This window comes from Arvicanthis niloticus, chromosome 6 (genome assembly GCF_011762505.2).
Source record: "Arvicanthis niloticus isolate mArvNil1 chromosome 6, mArvNil1.pat.X, whole genome shotgun sequence".
NCBI classification, from domain to species: Eukaryota; Metazoa; Chordata; class Mammalia; order Rodentia; family Muridae; genus Arvicanthis; species Arvicanthis niloticus.
Genome location: NC_047663.1, coordinates 18,324,616 through 18,344,939, shown reverse-complemented (window position 1 = coordinate 18,344,939; position 20,324 = coordinate 18,324,616). Strand labels below are relative to the sequence as shown.

The 20,324-nt window shown below is 43.9% G+C and overlaps 1 protein-coding gene and 1 long non-coding RNA gene across 2 annotated transcripts in view; both read right to left on the bottom strand.

Annotated features, from left to right (window-relative positions):
* Nsf (N-ethylmaleimide sensitive factor, vesicle fusing ATPase) overlaps window positions 1-9,961 on the bottom strand; it is a 134,861-nt gene extending 124,900 nt beyond the window's left edge. Inside the window, exon 1 of the mRNA XM_034505424.2 lies at window positions 9,770-9,961. Within this exon, the coding sequence (XP_034361315.2) occupies window positions 9,770-9,937 (168 nt within the window). The 5' untranslated portion in view covers window positions 9,938-9,961. The remainder of the gene's footprint in view (window positions 1-9,769) is intronic.
* Window positions 9,962-13,653: 3,692 nt separating this feature from the next.
* LOC143442510 (uncharacterized) lies at window positions 13,654-20,170 on the bottom strand. Its single transcript, XR_013110747.1, has 4 exons — window positions 20,059-20,170; window positions 16,853-16,965; window positions 14,374-14,470; window positions 13,654-13,718 (listed from the first exon to the last, which is right to left on the bottom strand). It is a non-coding gene; the product is annotated as an uncharacterized LOC143442510 (long non-coding RNA).
* Window positions 20,171-20,324: the final 154 nt, after the last annotated feature.

Genomic DNA, 20,324 nt, shown 5'->3' with positions numbered 1-20,324 from the left:
TCTTCCTCCTCCTCCTTCTTTTTTATCTTTTACTTTGTTGCTCTCTATCTGCTGTATCTTTAGTGACTAACCTAAAAATGATGGCCAGGAGCCAGGCACAGGTGATGCATGCCTTTCTCCCCAGCAGTGGGAGGCAGCAGCAGGCCTATCTCTGTGAGTTCAAAGCCAGACTGTTCTACATAAGCAAGTTTAAGGCCACTCAGGACTACATAGTAAAACCTATTTCAGACAGACAGACAGATGAGTGGATGAATGAATGACTAAATAAGTAAATAAATAGTTGCCGAGTTTAGATTTTTTCAATATACTCTTTTACAATCTAAAATGGCATTCTTTTCTTTTGAATGAAGCATTTAGTCCTAGTAGAATTTGTTCTACGTTTATTCATTTTTTGGAAGTGTGAGTATTGTTTGACACAGGGTTCTTGGTCCATAGGCTAGGCTACCCTCAAATTCTCAATTCTCCTGCCTCAGCCTCCTGAGTGCTGCGACTGTAGGCACATACCACCGACACCTGCCTATGCTTCTATTTATTTTAATCATTTTGATTCCCTTAATTACTTTTTTCTATGTTTATTTTTCGCCTTCTTAAATTTTTAAAATTCAAATTTCCCACTGTTACTCCTATTTTTATTATTTCTGTGGTTACCCTGGAAATATGAATATACACAGAAAGTCTAAAGCTATTCAAGAAGCTCTAGCTCCTTTCTGAGGAAAACATCATAAAGTGTTTGGAGTCTATGCCTACCCTCACCTCATTCAGGTGCAGCTGCCATTGTATGCTTAGTTCTAGTGGCTAACACACCCACAGACACCACTGATTTATTTTGATTACTAGCATTGCCACTGTTCTTGTTCTGAAACAGGGTCTGGCGAGGGAGCCCAGCCTGGCCTCAGACTCACAGCAACCCTTGTCCCTGCAGCTGGGACTGCAGGAGAGCCGCCACACCTGGCTTCTTTAGACTTTCCGAACGGGCAGACAGATGTGTTCTCTGGCGGTCTTCCCTCAGCTGATGGCTTCCTCACTCACCGCTCCTCACCAGGAGGTTGACTAGCCTGAGCTCCCTTCTCTGCTTTTTGTGTTCTCTGGACCCTTTCCATCGCTTTCCATGTCCTTGGAATTCCAAATGAGTTTTTTCAAATATTTTATTTTTCTGACTACAAGTAGTTAGCCAATACAAAATAAATTCAATTGTATTTTCATTGACTTTTTTTTGTCTCATTTTGCTTTCTTTCTTTTTCTTTCTTTCTTTCTTTTTTTTTTTTACTAGTATATTTTGACTTCTGTGAGGACTGTTTTGGGGTTTTTGGTTTGTTTTTGGTATGTTTCTTGGTTTAGTTTGATTTTTAAGGAGATTGTAGAGTTTGATGTGTGGAGAAGGAGAAAGGATCTGGGAGGAGTTGACAGAGGGGAAAGTGTGATTAGAATACATTGTATAAAAATTTGGGAGGCAGAGGCAGAGGCAGGCAGATCTCTGAGTTTGAGACCAACCACTCTGTAGACATTACAGAGTGAGTTCCAGGACAGCCAGGGCTACACAGAGAAACCCTACTTCTAAAAAATAATAAAAAAACAAATTTATTTTTCTATACCTCTTCAAATCTATCATTTCATACACTTGCACCTCACTCTTAAAGTTTTATTTGCACAAGCATATTAAATATATATAGTTACTATGTGTCTGCTAATATCAATATCTGAAGCCTTTGGAAATTCTAACTCCTTTTTTATTATTATTATTTTGTTGTTGTTGTTGTTGTTGTTGGTGGTGGTGGTGGTGGTGGTTTGGGGTTTTTTGGGTTTGTTTTGGTTTGTTTTTTTTTTTGCTATTTTGAGACAGGGTCTCACTATGTAACCTTGGCTGGTTTGGAACTCACTATGTAGACCAGGCCAGATCTGGACTAGAATTCTTAAGAGTTCAAGCCTGTTTCTAAGTTCACTAAGGAAGGGTATGTGCACCTCATCTTGAGGAGGTCAGAGGACAGTCATGCAGGACTCGGTTCAGTTCTCTCCTCCCACCATGTAGGTCCCAGGGATCAAACTCAGGTCATCAGGCTTGGCGGCCATCGCGTCAGCTCTCTAACCCCGTTCTTTACTGCTTCTACTGACTTTTCATTTGCGGAGTCTTGTTTGTGTCATTTGTGACTCTGGGCTTGTATTTTTTTTCAAACGTTCCTTTTTAGGAACTTCCTGAGTCCTGGGGTTCTTTATGCTTGCTGCTATTGGGGTGGCGTGGAGGTGCTGCCACTCTTGCACCTCTTTATACCTAATTACTAGCTTAAGAGTTTCATACCAACCAGGTAGTACGAAATCAGAATTCCAGACTTCAAGGTGATGCACTGAGTTTAAAAAAAAAAATTAAGATGATTTTGTTTTTGTTTGTTTGACCCTACCCAGCACCAAAGTGCAACAGGAAATTTTCCTTTCATTTCCCTGGATGGAACAAGTTTATTCCTAGCTGGCACTTATTATAAGGTGTATCCCCTGGAGGTACGACCTTTACTAGGGGGATTCTAACAAAACCACCACTGTTTACCTCCAGTCTCTAAGCTTCTCTGGAGGTAAAGGCACTTGGCTTCTGATCCCCACTTGCACATAGGTTTTGGCCTGATTAGTCCTTAACCCCTACCAGCTACCCGCCTCAATCCAAGTATTTTTAAGATTTATTTTTGTCATTTATATGTGTGTGTGTGTGTGTGTGTGTGTGTGTGTGTGTGTGTGTGCCACATGTGTACAGGAGACTGCTAGGGCTAAAAGCAAGCATCATATTCCCTGGAATGAAGTTATAGGTGCTTGTGAGCTGCCTAACATGGATGCTGGCAACCAAACTTGGGTCCTCCAAAAGAACAGCAAGTGATCATAACCGTAAGCCATTTCTCCAGCCTTGAGCATTTTATCTAGTATGTAAAACTTTCTGTGTGGGAAAACGGATGGGAGGGTCTAATTCAATATAGTATAAGGAATAACTATAACTTCTCAGCTATCTGAAAAATTGAATGCCAGCAGAGGACTTAAAAGGGAAAAAAGACAACCTTGGAGCTTATAATAAATATCAAGGTTGTAGAAGCATTAAAAAATAAAGACCTTCAACAGTTCACAAGGAACTATCTTGGAGAGGTAAGATACAGAGAGTCAACAGTTCTCAGCCTTCTCGAGAAGCAGAGGTAACTGGAGAATCTGCTGAAGGAGAGTGCTGAGTCTGGAACTCAGCCTGGAGCAAGCCTGAGGAGCTCTTCCCTAACCAGTTCTCAGGTGATACTGACCAGCTGGTCTGCAGAACACACTGAGAATCATTGTACCTAGGATACATAAACTGGAGAGGTGGCTCAGTGGCTAAGAGTATTGGTTGCTCTTCTAGAGGACCTGAGTTCAATTCCCACCATAGGCACAACTGTCTACAGCTCCAGTTCCAGGTGATTTGAGCCCCTCTTCTGGCTTCTGCAGGGATACATGCAGTGCACAGAAATCTATGCAGACAAAACATATACACATAAAACAATACAGTTTTTTTTTAAGCCACTGACACACATACAAACAAACGGGGACTATAGCAGCCTCCACAAGGCCTCCACAGGTTCAAGCCAGACAGGTTCTCAGCACTGAAAGAGGGACATGAACATGGGCGCCCATCCCTAACCAAGAAGCTATTTTCAACTGACATCCTCTTGCAAAAGGAAAAAAAAAAAAAAAAAAAAAAAAATTTTTCACCCAATGGAGTCTCGATGGGTATATTAACCGCACTTATGGGTAGACCTTATGGCCAACAACAGATGGCCAACACAAAATGAACTCAATAGTATTTCTGCAGACTCTGTCTCCTATGGCTTTGTTTGGGCATCATTTGTTTTACTACCCACTTGCTATATATTATGGTTTCTTATTTTGTGTTTTATGGGTTTTGAGTAGGTTTTATTTGTGTGTGTGTTTATTATTCTTTTTCTTTTCTTTTAATTATGATTTGTTTCTTTCATTTGCCTGTTTACTTTCTAAATAGAGAAAGAAAGGGTGTAGAGTTGAGTTGATGGGAAGATCTGGGGGTAATTGGAGGAGGGAAAACCAGAATTATTAAATTATTTCACACAGACACAAACAATGTGTATATAGTAATACTCAATATACCACATCATTTAATTTAGCAAACTCGAATTAAGCTTATATTATTTAATTCACTCTAAACTGATTTGAAGGCTAAATATATTTTTAAAAGACTCAATTTATCTACAGATAGAGAAAAAGAACTATAGAGTCAAGCAGTTGCTACACTTAGTTCTACATTATTAACAGTTGGGATAATACAAGAAGCAACAGCATTACTGAGGAGTATCTGACAGCTCAGTTGAGAAGACAACATTAATATTGAACTACATACTTCCTAGTGCTGGCTTTCCGCAATAGCTTACTGAGTGTAATGCATCCATTCCAGGCTCCATTCTAAACAAGGGGAACTACAAAATGTTATGAGAATCATTCCTGAGGAGAACATGTCTTAGTAACGACAGCTAATTTTAGAAGATCCGGAATTTGCTGACAATGGTTGTCAGGTCACATATGAATGTATGTGTTCCCAAGCTTTGCTATAAAACCTCTTACAACAAAAGCTAATCCCACCGGTCCTTCTGTGAACCATCCTGTTGGTCTAGTGATCTCAAAGACCACTATTCTTTGCTTTTTTTGTTTGTTTGTTTTTTGGTTTTGGTTTTGTTTTGTTTTAGTTTTTGTTTTTTTGAGACAGGGTTTCTCTGTGTAGTCCTGGATGTCCTGGAACTCACTCTGTAGACCAGGCTGGCCTCAAACTCAGAAATCCGCCTGCCTCTGCCTCCCAAGTGCTGGGATTAAAGGTGTGCACCACCACTGTCCAGCAAAAGCCCACTATTCTTACCTGAATGATATTCCCATTTTCTCCTGTTTCCCTATCGCGAAATCCACTGACCTCATTCTAACCGAGGTTGAGGACGGAAACAACCCTCGTGGTTCCTAAAGATCTGATGCCACATCACTTGCTTCACATGCACAGCTAAAAGTTGCGATAAACTCGTATACTTTTTGCCTTAAAAGTGAAAACCAACCTCCGTTCCCCCAAAAAAGATAAAGTCAGTTTCAAAACTTATTTAGGTGAATTTTATTAGTCTTTGTGGCTATCTTTGTAAAACACAGGAGGAAAGTGCAGGTCAAAGTCAACGGCAATAGAGACAGAGGGTAACTTTCTTTGGAAGAAACAAGGGGGTGAGTTATTCCTAAGACTCACATGGAGAGGGATGAAAATGTACACTGTGGAAAAGTAAGGAAGAGCCAGCTGGCCAGGAAAGATGGTTCTAAGGCAGCATTCCATCCCCAAGACCCACACAGCGGAAGGAAAAAATGGACTTCTTTGACCTTTGACCTCCACACATACATGCCATGCATACGTCCAACCACACACATACACACAAAACCAAACAAATGTCAGTTTTAAAATGAGGAAGAAGTACACTCCATGAGACACCAAGGAGGGATGAAAGAGTGAAGTCCAGCCTTAGAATCCAGCCCCCATACGGGCAATGGGTTCATGATACAGAGAGAGCATCATATATCAGTGCGGAAAAAGGATGGACTCAATGCACATCGGGACAACTGTTCTCGCAGATGGAAGGATAAAATTAACTTCATAATTCACACCAAATACAAAAATAAGTTACAGATGAATTAATCACAGAAATAGGCAAAGCAAACAAAACTTTAAACTAAGATCTTTATGACTTCAAAGAGCTTTCTTGAAGATAGGAAAACTGCTCAGTCTCTCTGGTAATCAGGACAAAACGGAAATCACATTGATGAGATCATTTTGCTTTTCTTAAGTTTAATGTAAGCAACCCTGAGTACGGATGTTTAGAAGCTGTGTTACAGGGCTGTGGGGGGTGGCACAGACCTTGAGTCCCAGCATTTGTAGGCACAGACAGGCAGATCTCTGTGGACAGGTCAGTCTCTTCTACAAAGTGAATTCCAGACCAGCCTAGGCTACACTGCGAGACACTGTCTCAAAAACAAAGAAAAACCAACCAGCATTACAGCAAGTGTTTGGTGTACTGCAAATGCAAGCGTATCTAAGCGGTCACTCCTCTATCAAGTAAGCAATTTTTTTACAGTAAAATAATAAACCTTTGGACAGGTGAGATGGTTTAGTGAGTAAAGGCACCAAGTCCAGCATCCTGAATCCAAGCCCTGGGCCCACACGGTGGAAGGACAGACCTGCCTCCACCAGTTGTTCTCAAGCCATGCACATGTGCCACGCACAGCATAGATGTGCCTGCTCATAAGTAAACCAATAGCTGCAAAGACAATAATATACATTCACCTTTGCGCCTTAAGTGCTTGAAAAAAAAATAAATTCATATGTGTTTGTAGTGCTTTAAGGAATTAAATTTTATTTTCTAAACTTTATTGCACTTGACAATTCTTTTTAAATCTCTACCCAATCCATGCACAAGTGCAAACATATAAAGCGGAGGAAATGAGTAGATATCTAGCATGGTCTCATAAAGTGGAGGTTTGGTTTGGTTTTTTTTGTTTGTTTGTTTTTTTGTTTTTTGAGACAGGGTTTCTCTGTATAGCCCTGGCTATCCTGGAACTCACTCTGTAGACCAGGCTGGCCTCGAACTCAGAAATCCACCTGCCTCTGCCTCCCAAGTGCTGGGATAAAGTGGAGGTCAATAATAACACTAACACTTTATTTTTGAGACAGGCTTTTATTCCATAGCTCAGGCCGGCCTAGAACTCATTATGTACACTAGGTTGGCCTCAAACATATAGTGATCCTCCTGCCTCTGTCTCCCAAGCACTGGCATTACAGGCATGTGCCAACACACAGGATACATCATACTAACACAGTTACAATGAGAAATAGATAAAGCTCTAAGAGAGAAACACAGGTTCTCAAGGCAGTGTAACAAAGTATCCCGACTTACAGCCTGAGATCAGAACAGGCTTCCGAAGAGTCCTCTGAGTAGGAGGTAAATGGTTAAGGGCAGAACGTTACAAAGAAAAGAACGAGCCCAGCAAGGACCTTGTGGTAGGAGGAACAACTGAAGCTTCAAGGCATTGAATGGCTTATATAACCTGAGCACAGCCAGCGAAAGTGAGCGGAGGGAAACAGAACAAAACCACAAAGAGCCTTGACCGCCTTGTTAAGCATCTGATCTTCTCCCAAAACTAACCTGAGGAAGGGTTTAAGCAGTAAGGGGTTTGGAAAGAATGGAAGATGGAAGGGGGGCAGAATGTCAAAAGGAGACTACTGGGAAACTTCCTGCACTTATCCAGACCAGAGAGAGAAAAGGGGGTGGAGACAAGGGTGCAGAATGGTAAACTGACCAGGGAGAAGGATACAGCAACAGCAGCGAGTGATTCTAGCATGCAAGATGGCCTAAAGCAACAATGCCCCCCCCCCTCCGTCTACCTTCTCTGGGCCCTGATTAAATCCTTTGTTAAAAATAATCATTTTTATTTTCTTTAGTGTGTACGTAGGAAGACAGTGATGAATTGTACAGGGGATGGAACAAGGGATGTGGCAAGAGGGACAGATAATAGGGATGGGAAGGGCTTGGTGGATGAAGCATGTGTTCTGCAAGTGTGGGGACCCAAGTTCACATTCCCAGAACCACTGGAAAACAGGTAGGATGGCTCACATCTGTAATCCTGGGTTAAGAGACTCCACAGAAGCTGGAAAGCCAGCTAGCCTGGCATAGGCAGCGGTGAACAACAAACCCTGTCACAAACAAGGTGGGTAGCAAATACCCAACACTGTCCTTTGACTGCCACACATGGCTATGCATGTATCCCTACCCTCCCCATACATACACACCTCCCATACCTGCCAGGTTTCCACTGGATGGGTGATGGTGCCATTCAACAAAAGAAAAACAGAAAAAGTACTAGGTAGGTGGGCTTAGGTCACAACTTTGGGTTTACACTAGAGTTCAAATAGTCTTAAATTAATTAATTTTATTTATTCATTCATTCACTCATTCGTTTAATTTATTTGAGAAAGTGTCTGAACTCCTGGCTGTCTGGGAACTCACTATGTGGCCCAGGCTGGCCTCAAATTGTCGGAGATTCTCCTGCCTCTGCCCCTCTGCCCCTCTGCCCCTCTGCCCCTCTGCCCCTCTGCCCCTCTGCCCCTCTGCCTCTGCAGGGATCAAAGGTGTGCACCCATCTTTGTTCTTGATTTCAAATAGACACGTTGACACATCAATTTGGAATTTAGAAGGCAGTTTTGTAGGGAATCGGTGAAAGCTTGAAAACTTAGGCATACAGACAGTTGTAGCTTTGGCTCAGAAAGAATTATCTGAGGAGATAAAATAGAGTGTGGGAATTGAATGACATGGTGGAGGGGTGAGTCTGCAAGCAAGATGAGTCAAAACAGTAGCAAGGCATCACAGAAGCCATGGAAGAGTGTCTTCTGTTAAGGAGGAGACAGACGGGCAACAATGTCAGATGCTTTGAGACATCAAGTATAACAAGGATTGAAAGATGGGCATTAATTTTAGGGATGGGTTACAGTCCAACTGTGGTTGGCCAACGAGGGAGCAGGTGGTAAACAAATAAGAGACAACACACAGAGAAAATCACCAGAATGTGTCACTGTAAAATGGGAAGGGGAAAAGTGATATCTGTGGGGGCTGAGGGAGGGTTTAAGAGACCAGTGCATTCCAGAAGGGCTGATGATTCAGGACAGGGGCTCCTGAGGAGGCAAAAATAGACCCTGAAGTACAGCTAGAAGGTCCAGCCTGAGATAAAAGGGGGATTATGAGATACGAGAAAGAGATGGATCCAGACTGATGACCTCTAAGGTTATCTTTGGGACTCTAGAATCTCATGACCTACAGTTCTCTTTAGACAAGACATTTGCATATATGCATACATGTAGGCGAACTTATTCAAATATTCAGGTGTAGGTGAATCAGTCAAGCACCTCGTTAGCCTGTAATGACGCAGTTAATGTCCCCAGGTTTCGAACACTGTAATCTCTGGGCAGGATCCATCCATCAGAGCTCTTAGCTCTGATGCACACTGCAATAACAGCAGTGCCCTGGCCCCATCTCTCCTCTCCAATCCAAATCCTACGCCACGGTCCTACAAGCTCAAGGAGGAAGTAAAATGTAAATCCCTGAAACTACAACACAGCCTGCTGCATTCGAAGCGACTGTCATTTAGAAAAACAAAACGTGACACCCCAAATCCATCTGCATTAAAGACATTGCTGCTTCACTCGACAGTTGATAGGTTTCTCCCCAAGGAATGGTCTGAGGTTAGCCGTAAAAGTAATTTGCAGTCCCCTCCTTTTTTCATAACATCATTCATTTAGGAAGATCGAGAAATGGGTTCCCACACCCTCGCCCTGACTGCAGCAGACTACACCCCGCGGTTATCCGGCAGTGCCACCTCAGAAACCCTCGGAGGAGTGCAGAGAGAACTCAGCGCTCGTCAGAGGGGGCTCCAGTCGCCTCTACCCCCAAGATGCTTGGAGGACGAGAGAAACGAGCCCCGAGGCATGACAAGGGAGGCACGGAAGACCCGGAGGACGAAGAGACAACCTTCGGGGAGGACAGAGTTTCTGAGCAGAGCTAATCCCCTGCCGCAGCTGCCCTGTCTCGCCTCCAGCCTTGCTCTGACCTCCCTTCCTTCAGCATTCCTGGGTGGTCAGCCTCGCGCCCCTTCCCCGGAGCCCGCGTGGACCTCGCAGCGGTCACGACCCCGGCGATCCGCTAGGAGCCAGGGTTCCCCGGCCGCAACTCACCCGGCCCGCCATCTTCGCGGACACGTCCGGCTCCCAGGTTGCAGCTCCGCACTCTGCTGAGCCCGCCCCCGCCGCGCGCGCGCCCGCCTGCAGCCCGCCCTCGCGCAGGCGCGCAGCCGCCAGGAGGCCGCGCCCGCTCCCGGCCGCGTCCCCGGCGCCCTTCCTCATCCCGAGCGCGCGCGCAGGCCGAGCACCGCCATTTTGGCTAAAGACAAGCTGGCTGGCTCAGTGCTGCTCTGTTTCCACAAAGCCATGTCATTTGACCACGTGGCCTTTAATAGACTTTTAGCTTTCTGCTTCCAGGCCTCTTAAACCAGAATGCACCGAGAAAACCCCGTGTGGTTACTGGCCTTTCCCCAAAGAGGGGCGGGGGAGGGGGAGAACCAAAAGCTGGTTCTGAATTCAGATTCTGTTCGAATCCGAGCTTCTCTTTGCAAGCACACTTGTTTTGAAAGTGAATCATAATTATATATACGTTAGCTTTATAGTTCGATATTTTCATTTATAAGAACAACTTATATCTTTTTAAAGGGTTTTGTTTTGTTTTGTTTTGTGTTTTGCTTTGTTTCAAAGTGCATTGGTGTTCTGCCTACACGTCTGTGCCAGATCCTCTTGAACTGGAGTTACAGACAGTTGTGAACTGGCATGTGGGTGCTGGGAATTGAACTTGGCTATCCTAGAAAAGCAACCAGTGCTCTTAACTACGGAACTATCTCTCAGCCCACACAATTTATAACTTCCAGTATTGTTTCATTATTAAAGTATTCTGAGAATAAAGTATGCCCTAGGTTCAGTCTGTGTATGAAGAGTTATGTGGGTTTGGGCCAGAATACCAAGACATCATTTGTCCACCTTATTTTTCAAGATGTGATCTCTCACCAAACATGGAGTTCACCACGTAGGCTTTGCTGGTTAGCAATTTCCAGGGGATCCCCCCATCTCCATCTCTATAGCACTGAGATTGCAAATACATGCTGCCATACTCACAGATGCCAAGTAGCCTAACTGAGGTCCTCCCGGACTTCGAAAGCACTTTACCCTAACACTCGGCCTTCTCCCCAAACCTGAGTTCGGCCTTTTAACCTCCATGTTGCCTTCCATCACAGCATGTCCTCTCTGGTATCTCGGAAGGCCTGACTTCAGGCTGCAGGAAGAAAGATTCTACATTAGATGCTTGTAAATACCCCTGTTAATGTGTCCATTCACATTTTGCTTGAGACAATAAGCAATATTAGGGTTCTGCCTTAATTCCTTATTGAAGAAATTGAAGACATGACTGTGCTGAGGTTAAGGAGAAAGGTTTTATTGTAGCTATGAGGGAGAGCATAGCTAGAGGTGTCTGGAAGAGTCCAGACTGAAGACAGTTAACAGAATAGGTTGGGTCATGAGAGGAGCGAGAGAAGGGGAGAATGAGAGAGGAAGTGGAGTGAGGGGAGAGGACCAGGAGAGGCAGAAAAAAAAACAAGAGCCCAAGAGCAGAGCTGAGAGAGGAACCAAGAGTGCACCCAACCAAACTAGCTGAATTATTAAGAAATTAGAAGGTGAGGGAAGGGAGGGAAAGCCCAGTCCCTGGGTTGGAGTGGTTCAGGGTAGTGGTACAATGAGAAATGCTGGGAAGAGCCACAGGCACTGAGTGAGACCTGTCCCAGGTTTCCTTGGGACAGGACACTCATAATTAGGAAAAAGGGGAATTTTTGTCCAATATGAGAGAAAACAAGCAAAGAATTATAGCCCCCCATGTTTAGCAATTTAAAATTAAGAGCTGATAAAATCAACCCAGGCATAGCGGCAACCCAGGATATCTCTTCATACCAGAAGTCAGGAGGCACAGGCAGACTGCCTATGTGAGTTTGAGGCCAGCCTGGTCTACAGAGGGAGTTTTAGGAAAGCCAGGGTTGCACAGTGAAACCCCGTCTTGGGAGGTGGGGGGAGATACACAAAACCAAGAAAGAACTCATAAAGTCAAGGTGTAAGCTCAAGATGAACCAGGAATAGAAGAAAGAATGTATGTGGATTTCACAGACTCCCACTGAATCTGAGCCCCTGGTGCTGTGTGGGACAGCTCAGATGTGATAGCTAAGTCAGGAGTGACCTCAGGGGTTCTGAGGAGGGGAGGAAAACAGTTGGATGCTGATGTTAACTTGGAAAAGGCTGTTTAGAAACAAAAGAGAGAAAGAAAGAAAAAAGAAAGAAGGAAGGAAGGAAGGATGGGAGACGGAGGGAACAAGAGAAGGAAAGAAAAGTAGCCTAGAAGAAGTAAAGAACCAGGAGGCTTTCTTGTCTTCTATCTCTCATCTATGTGAGCCTCAGCCCTCCTAATGAAAACTGAGATGCATGTGAATCCCCCTGAGACTTACAGACTGATAAACTTAATGATTGCATCTTACGTTTTTATTGTTATTTTGAACTTAAACTGTGGAAAGTTTTGGGGGCTGCTTCTAGAAATTTGGCAGGAATTTGACATTGGACTACGACATGGAAATAAGCTCAGGCAAGAATCTGACTTTGGGCTAGGACAAGGAAGTAGGTTCAAGATCTTGATCATCTTGGTAAGTCCCTGAATACCATGGGGCATTGTTGCCTTCTTTCTTCCCTGACTATTGTTGTTTATTGCCTTACTTGCTCCTTGACCTAGAACTGACCTTATTCTTTGCATGTACTTAGGATGGTATAAAAGCAGACTGAAAAAAAAAAAAAAAAAAAAAAAAAACCCGCTTCAGCCTCAACACTGGCTGGAGTCATGTTATAATTTCTGATTGTCTTTTTCTTTTCCATCTTTACTCCTTCCCTTGAGACCTGGTTGACTGACTGAATTGACTTTGTCATTAAACCTATAAATCACAGAGATTTTGCCCAGTTACCAGATACAGATGACACTGGCTCTCAGTCCAAAGAGCTAACATCAATTTCAAGGCTGGTGTTCATATCTCTACCACTGGCTTGTTCATCTTGTTTTGCTCAGTAAAAGGATTGCAAGGGGAAATTTCTTCCAGGTCTTTCAACAAGGACCAATGTTTATCAACTTGGAAGGCCCAGCTGCCTGTGAATGGTTAAAAACTAAACAGATCCTGCACCCAGCCCTGCAGGATCTACCAGCTTGTTCTTTAAGCAAGGGCAAAGGACTCAGAGACCTTGCTCCAGGTTGTCCACGTGTCCCTGCAGCCCATCTGCTTTGCTCTGGCTCATGTTCAAGGTCATCTCAGAAACAGAAAGGAGCTAATGCTGCATTTACCTCTTCAGCAGCCCTTACAATGATAGTTGATGGTCTGTCTGGTAGCAGCTTGCTCACTTCATGTGGCCTTGGAAGGATGCTCAAACAAGATGCTCTGCTCTCCCCTGGGCTGGCCTGAGCAAAAGAATCAGATGCTCTCCCAAACAACTGCAGTGACTGTCCTCAAGAGGAAAGAGCCAGGGTTCCTTTACTGTTGGGATGACATTCTAGCAAGGTCATTCTCTAGTTCTCCAGGTCCCTGGAGGTTGCCTCAGTTCTGTCTTTTGCAAAATGTGATGTGCGTGCATGTACACACACACACACACACACACACCGGGGGGGGGAGGGAGAGGGAGAGGGAGAGAGACACTCACAAAATCAAAACACTACATCCTTCAGCTCTCCATTGATTTCTGAAATTTATTTTCCTTTTATCGTGAGATGGGTAAGGACACTATCCAAATGCTTTAAGTGTGCACTAAAATGGAAATGACTAACCTCACTTTCTACAGGTTGGAGGCCTTTTTAGAGGGCCAGGAGCTAGAGTTAAGAATAAGATCCGAGAGAAAATGTACTTGAAAGGGTGGGGAAATGTCTGTTTTTCTTTTCTGTGGCTGTGGGGAAACACTCTGACAAGAAGCAACTTGGGAAGGAGATGGTTTATTTGACTTACAGATTGCAGTCTGTCACTGAAGGGTGTCAAGGTGGGAACTCAAGGCAGGAACCTGGAGGCAGGAACTGAAACAGAGATCTCAACAGAAGGCTGCTTACAGGCCTGTTCTTCATGGCTTGCTAAGCTTGTTTTCTTATACAATCCAGAACCACCTGCCTGGGGGATGCCACTGCCCAGAGTGGGCCCAACCCTCTCTCATCAATCTTAATCAAGAATATACCACAAAGACATGCCCACAAGTCTACCCTAATACAGGCAATCCCTCAAGTGAGGTTCTCTCTTCCCAGGTGACTCTAGTTTGTCAAGTTGGTAAAAACTAACTAGCAGAGTAAAGAAGATGATAACAAAAGGTGTAGAAACAGCAGAATCCAGGGTAAAGGGCAGACAGCGAGGTACTAGAAGTAGGGTCAGGGTTTGGCCACAGCTCTTGTGACCAAATGTGAGAGTGTTTTGTATGGCTAGGCCATGGTACCCCAATACTTTCTTAAACACTACTCTGGGCTTTCTATGAGAGTGCGTTGGGGATGAGATTTACATTTAGATCTGTGGACTTTGAATAAAAAAGATTGCTTCCATGGTGTTGATGGGCCTTGTCCAATTAGTTGATGGTCCTAGACAGACTAAAAGGTCACCAATCCCAAAGTAATTGTCTGAGTACTTAATTTAGCTAGGCCATGATTTTATTTATGATAAAATAATCTAAGTTTTTAAAAGACTTACCTTGTTAGGCATGGTAGCCCACACCTTTAACCCATCTGCTTGGTAAGCAGAAGCAGGAAGATCTCTGTGAGTTCCAATCAAGTGAGACCCTTAGACCCTGTGGAGAGAAGTGAGATGTGCGAGAAAATAAGGAGACACATAATTAGTGCCTAGCCAGGCAGGGCTATCTATCCAGTGAGAACCTGTGTGAAAACTACAAAAGCAATCTTACCTCTTTTAGACCAAGAGATAATTCAGATTACTGTTGGACTAGATCTTTAACTTTACCTTGGGTGTCCATCCATCCAGCCTCTCCTGTCAGGCTTGACTTTGGACTTGCCAGGCCTCCATAATCATGTAAGACAGCGGTAACCTTTCCTAGCTGTACACTCATCCTTTCAGGCCTGTTTCTCTGAGGACCTCTCCAGAGCACAGTCTGTCTCTCATCAGTTAGTGACATGGAAGTGATTCCAGAGAGTACTCTGTGACATGGGGTATTTTCACATACTTCTTGGCAGGTACCAATGTAATGACACCCATGGCCCATGGATAGAAGCTTATGTTCTAATTATGACCCCACACATTGTCTAGTAAGCAGTTCAGTTAGGATTGAGGAAGGCTTTGGTGACATAGATTATTTTGATGGTCATTGTGGTGACTTCATTTCACAGGGGGAAAGAACCTTCTCCTGAGTCTGGAGGAGGTGGTAGGGTAATACTAAGGACAGGGCTTGAGCTGGTTCAATGTGACATACTTGGCTTAATCATGCTACGTTTTAGGTTCTGTTTTCCAGGATGCTGCAGTTTGATACTTTCTACCCTACGAGGAGGGGGACATATCTTTGCTTTGTGGAAACTACAGAGTTAGAGAAATGGTGTTGGGGACAGCGTTTAGGGCCATAGGAGGGTGTGAGTTTCAAAAGTCTTCCAGCTGGCTTGTATGCAGATGATTCAGGAACCATTCTACTTGGCAACATTTCCACTGCATTTTAATTTTCAGAGGAAACTGCAGTGGGTACAAGAGCCCAGGATTGGAGAACATCTCACCAGGGTCATTGTGCAGCAAAGGCAATCTTCAGAGTTCCTTTTGCATACTTCCCTCTGCGTGCCTCCCACCTCTCCCAAGATTAGTCCACATTAGTAACCTAATGTACTCACAGGTGCAATTTAAAAGGATGCTGCCAGAAAAGCAGCGGAAAAGAAAAGCTGTAATAGCAAAATGGCAGAGACTGTGACACCGTGTAGGCAGACAGCCTTATGCTTTGTCGTTCCAGTCCTAACCCACGGGTCAGCCTTCCCCAGGGAACAACTTCACAGCCCTGTCACAGCCAAGCTTGGGATGATGCAGTTGCCATCTGTCTGGTTTTTTTGTCAGTGAAACCCGCTTCCTGGAGTGATGTGCGGGACTAGCAAAGGGAACGGCATGGAGGGTGGCTGTGGACTTTGTACAGAAAGGGAAGAATTGTGGTGCAATGCAGCATTCCAGCTGTGTGGGGATGGGCTGGGGGCGGGGAGAGCTGCTCTCAAAGGAATGTCTCTTTGCTCTTTGACAGATAAAGACAAAACACCTATAGCCACAAACACCAATTCATTCTGGAACGTCTGAGTGGGCAGGAGACGAGTTAGATTTTCCGTGGAAGGGAAGTACTGTTGCTATGGAAACCAGAGGATCCTTTTCTGTGATTGGAACCCCAGTGCACTTGCTAGGGAGACTCACTTTACACATCCATCCATGTTGTCGGGGCCAGAAAGCTGCCTGTATCTCTTTCAAGGGAGTGTTCAAATGCTGGTCTCCTGAGCTTCCCTACATCTGGGTCCTAGGCTCTGGGGAGGGGGCGAGTCAGTTAGAATCTTAAGACACTGGGGCTTGCTTACCTCCCTGTGTTGACTAGGGTAACATCACTGACTGTAATGGTTCTCAGTAAGACTCCTAGTGCCAAGCAAGCTAAGAAAGGAAGTGTCTGTTCTGCCTCACAGGTTAAGGGATACACTCCATCATGGTGGGGACCGCATGGCAGCAGCAGCATGAGACTGCCTGCTGCTTACATTGGAGCTGCAGTCAGAAAGCCGAGAGATAAATGCTGATGTACAGATGTCCTCTTCTTTCCCTTCTTATTCATTGTTTTAGTTAGTGTTGCTATTGTTCTGATGAAGCACCATGACCGAAAGCAACTTATTTCACTCACAGTTTCATATCCTCAAAACATCATCAAAACCAATGAGGCAGGAGCTGATGCAGCAGCCGTGGAGGGATGCTGCTTACTGGCTTGCACATCATAGATTGATCATCATTCTATAAAAATGTTCAGTGTGCCTTCTCATAGAACCCAAGACCAGCAAAATGGGCTGGGCCCTCCCCTCCATCAATCACTGATTAAGAAAATGCCCTACAGGCTTGCCTACAGCGAAATCTTAAGGAGACATCATCTCAACTGAGGCTCCCTCCTCTCTGATGACTCCAGCTTGTGTCAAATTGACAGAAAACTAGCCAGCACACTCACCATCCCAGGATGCCAGCTCATGGGAAAGTGCCGCCTACATTCAACATGGGTCTTCCCATCTCAGTTAATCATCTCTGGAGACATCAGCATCGGAAAACACAGAGGTGTGTTTTCTAGGGGACACCAAATACAGGCAAGTTGACAATGAAGGTTTTTTCTTTTTCTTTCTTTTCTTCCTTCCTTCCTTCCTTCCTTCCTTTCTTTCTTTCTTTCTTTCCTTCTCTCTTTTTCTCTTTCTCTCTTTCTCTTTCTTTCTTTCCCTCTCTCTCTTTCTTTCTTTCTTTCTTTCTTTCTTTCTTTCTTTCTTTCTTTCTTTCTTTCTTTCTGATGAGGATGAAACCCAGAGCCTCACATATGCTTGGCAAGGGCTCCACCACTGAGCTATATGCACCCTCAGCCCAATTAATAGAGTTTAAAGTCTGACCCAGAGTGGAGAGTCTTCCCCAATAGCATATTTTTAGTGTGAAACTTTCTTCCTCTTTCTCCAAGAGTACATTGTGATTTCTATGTTGCTCAAGCAGCTAATTGACAAGAAATGTTTTCTTTAAAAAAAAAAACCATTTATTTATTATGTATACAGAGTTCCGCTGGCATGTACATTTGCACACCAGAAGAGGGCATCGGATCACATTACAGATAGTTGTGAACCAACGTGTGTGCTGGGAACTGAACTCAGGACCTTTGGAAGAGTAGCCAGTGCTCTTAACCTCTGAGCCATCTCTCCAGCCCCCTGAAATGTTTTCTATTAGGGCAAACCTAGGTCTGCCACCACACTAGTGTCACCACAAACAATTCATGCTTATTGTAACTTACCTTTCCTTCTTTCTTTTTTTCTTTCTTCCCTTTTTTCTGTTCTGTAGTTAGAATCCAGACTGTACATGACAGAACACTATACCACTAAGCTATGTTCTTAGTTCTCTTCAAAAATTTAAAAAAATAGGCTGAATTTTCCTATTTATAAAATCAGTACACAGTTTTTCTCTCAACTTCTTTTTAAAAATCATAACCCTGCCTCTTCAATACCATCGCTGGTAAGTCAGGCCTATTTTCTTCTAGTTTTACCCACTCCACATCTGCCACAAATATTGTTCCTGAGACCACAACATTACTGTAATTCAGATCTAGAATGTTCACAAAAGGCCCAAATCTTGTAGGTTTCATCCTAACCTATGAGGCTGTTGGGTGGTGGAAACTTTGAGTCATGGGACCTAAAGGGAAGTCTTAAGGAGGGGCTCTGGTAGGAGATTACTGGAACTGAGGGTTCTGGTTTCCTCTCTGCTACTACGATACAAACATTCTGACCAAAGGCTGACTGACACACGGAAAGGGCCGACTTACATTACACTTCTGAGTTTATCATTGAGAGAAGTCAAGACAAGAACCTCATAGCAGGCCTGTAATGCCACAGCATCATCTCTAACCAGGGAACTCATTCACAGCTATGGAAGTATAGCATGGATCATACAGGGATGATCTATGTCTCAAATAGATGAGATTAATCAACCAGGTACTGGAAACAAAACCGTGGGCCAATATAAACCTTTTTTCTTTTTAAGTCAGTTGTCTCAGGTATTCTGTTATAGTAGTGGAAAACAGACTAACACACATGCGCTCTCTCTCTCTCTCTCTCTCTCTCTCTCTCTCTCTCTCACACACACACACACACACACACACAGACACACACAATATACCTAAGTGTAGAGATGTAGCTCACTGGTAGAGCACTTGCCCAGCCTGAGCAAGGCTCTGAGTTTGATTTCCACCACCATAAAAAGGAAAGAAAGAAAATATAATATATACAAAACATATGCTTTCATTATTTCAATGGTCCACTTGAATGTGAAGTGGACAGGGATGTTTTTAAATATTTATTTTTATTTGTGTGTTTATGTGTGTGTATGTATGCCACATATGTATGGGCTCCCGAAGAAGCCAGAAGAGGGCATCTGATCTCCCGGAGCTGGAGCTACAGAAGGTTTTTGAGCCACATAACATAGGTTTTAGGAACCAAACTTGAGTCCTCTGCAAGGGTAGGGACTGCTCTAAACCTTGAGGCCATCTCTCAGTCTTGCTCCATCTACCTAATTTTTTAAGGGTCATTTTTAGAGTGCTTTTAGGTTAACAGCAAAACTGACAGGATGGTGTAAAGATCTCCCACATTCTCCTCATCCCCTTTCTAAATACTCCCCAGATACCAACATCCTCCATGTGAGGGCTACCTCTGTTCTTACTGATGCACCTACATTGATGCAGCATAAGCAAACAATGGAAAGTGCATCTTGGCTTGTGTACTTCCTGGGCTTGGACACCTGTATGACGGCACTACCCATCATTATTACCATACAGAATACTTTTGCTAAATACATTAAAACAAACAAACAGAACTTTGGGGGGCTGGAGAGATGGCTCAGAGGTTAAGAGCACGGACTGCCCTCCCAGAGGTCCTGAGTTCAATTCCCATGGTAAATCACAACCATCTGTAATGGGATCTGAAGCCCTCTTCTGGAGTGCCTGAAGACAGCTGTATTTAAATACATTAAAACAAACAAACAGAATACTTTTGCTTTTCTAAAAGTGCACTAGGTTCCACCTATTGATTCCCCCCATCCCCCAATCCTTGAAACCCTGTGTTTTTATTGACAAGTAAATAGTGAGATTTTTCTAACTGGCCTCTTTCACTTAGTAATGTACAATTAAGTTTGCTACATGCTTTTGATAGTTTCTTTTTAGCGCTGAATAAAGCTATTAACTGATAGACTAGACTCTGTGCTGGGGGACTGAATCCAAGCTATTACATTCCCGTCTAGTACTCTACTAGCTAGTAGCTCTACCACTGTGCCACCCTTAACAACAATTATTTCAGTTACACAAAATTGACATGTTTTGGTAATCATTTTATCTAAACAAGTTGGCATTATTTAGAGGACCGAGTAACTTAAGGTCTTTCTTATGAAATGCACACTGGAGCTTTGGGAGACTGCTAAGGTACTGGTGATTATATTTCTCCCTACCGTTGAAAGTCTCTGTATTACAAGAACAGCGGCAGTCTAACTCCATACCAAATAGGAAATCTTCTTTATGCCTAATTTCGATGTTGGAATCTGGGTATTTCTGACCAAGAATCTGCTCCAAACCAGTTTCTACTTTTAGCTCAACTGCTGCAAATTTCCTTAAATATCTCTGTGAACCTGGCCCCTCCCACCTACCAGCATTGGGTTGGTCAGAAGGCTCCCGGGGTTAGTTCAATCCTTGAAAAGTCCCAGAGTTGATTGGCAGGGCAAATAGGAAATCTTTTTGCTTTTCTGATTGGTCGCTTGTAGCTTCGGGTGGGGCATGTGGGCGCGTCTCTCCCAGATGCGGTGAGCTCCCATTGGAAGATGAAGCCGGCATTTCTAGAGCTTGGTGCCGTCGCCTAGGTCGCAGAGGGTGGGCCCACTCCAGTCCAGCCTTATTTTCCTTTCCATTGGTTAAA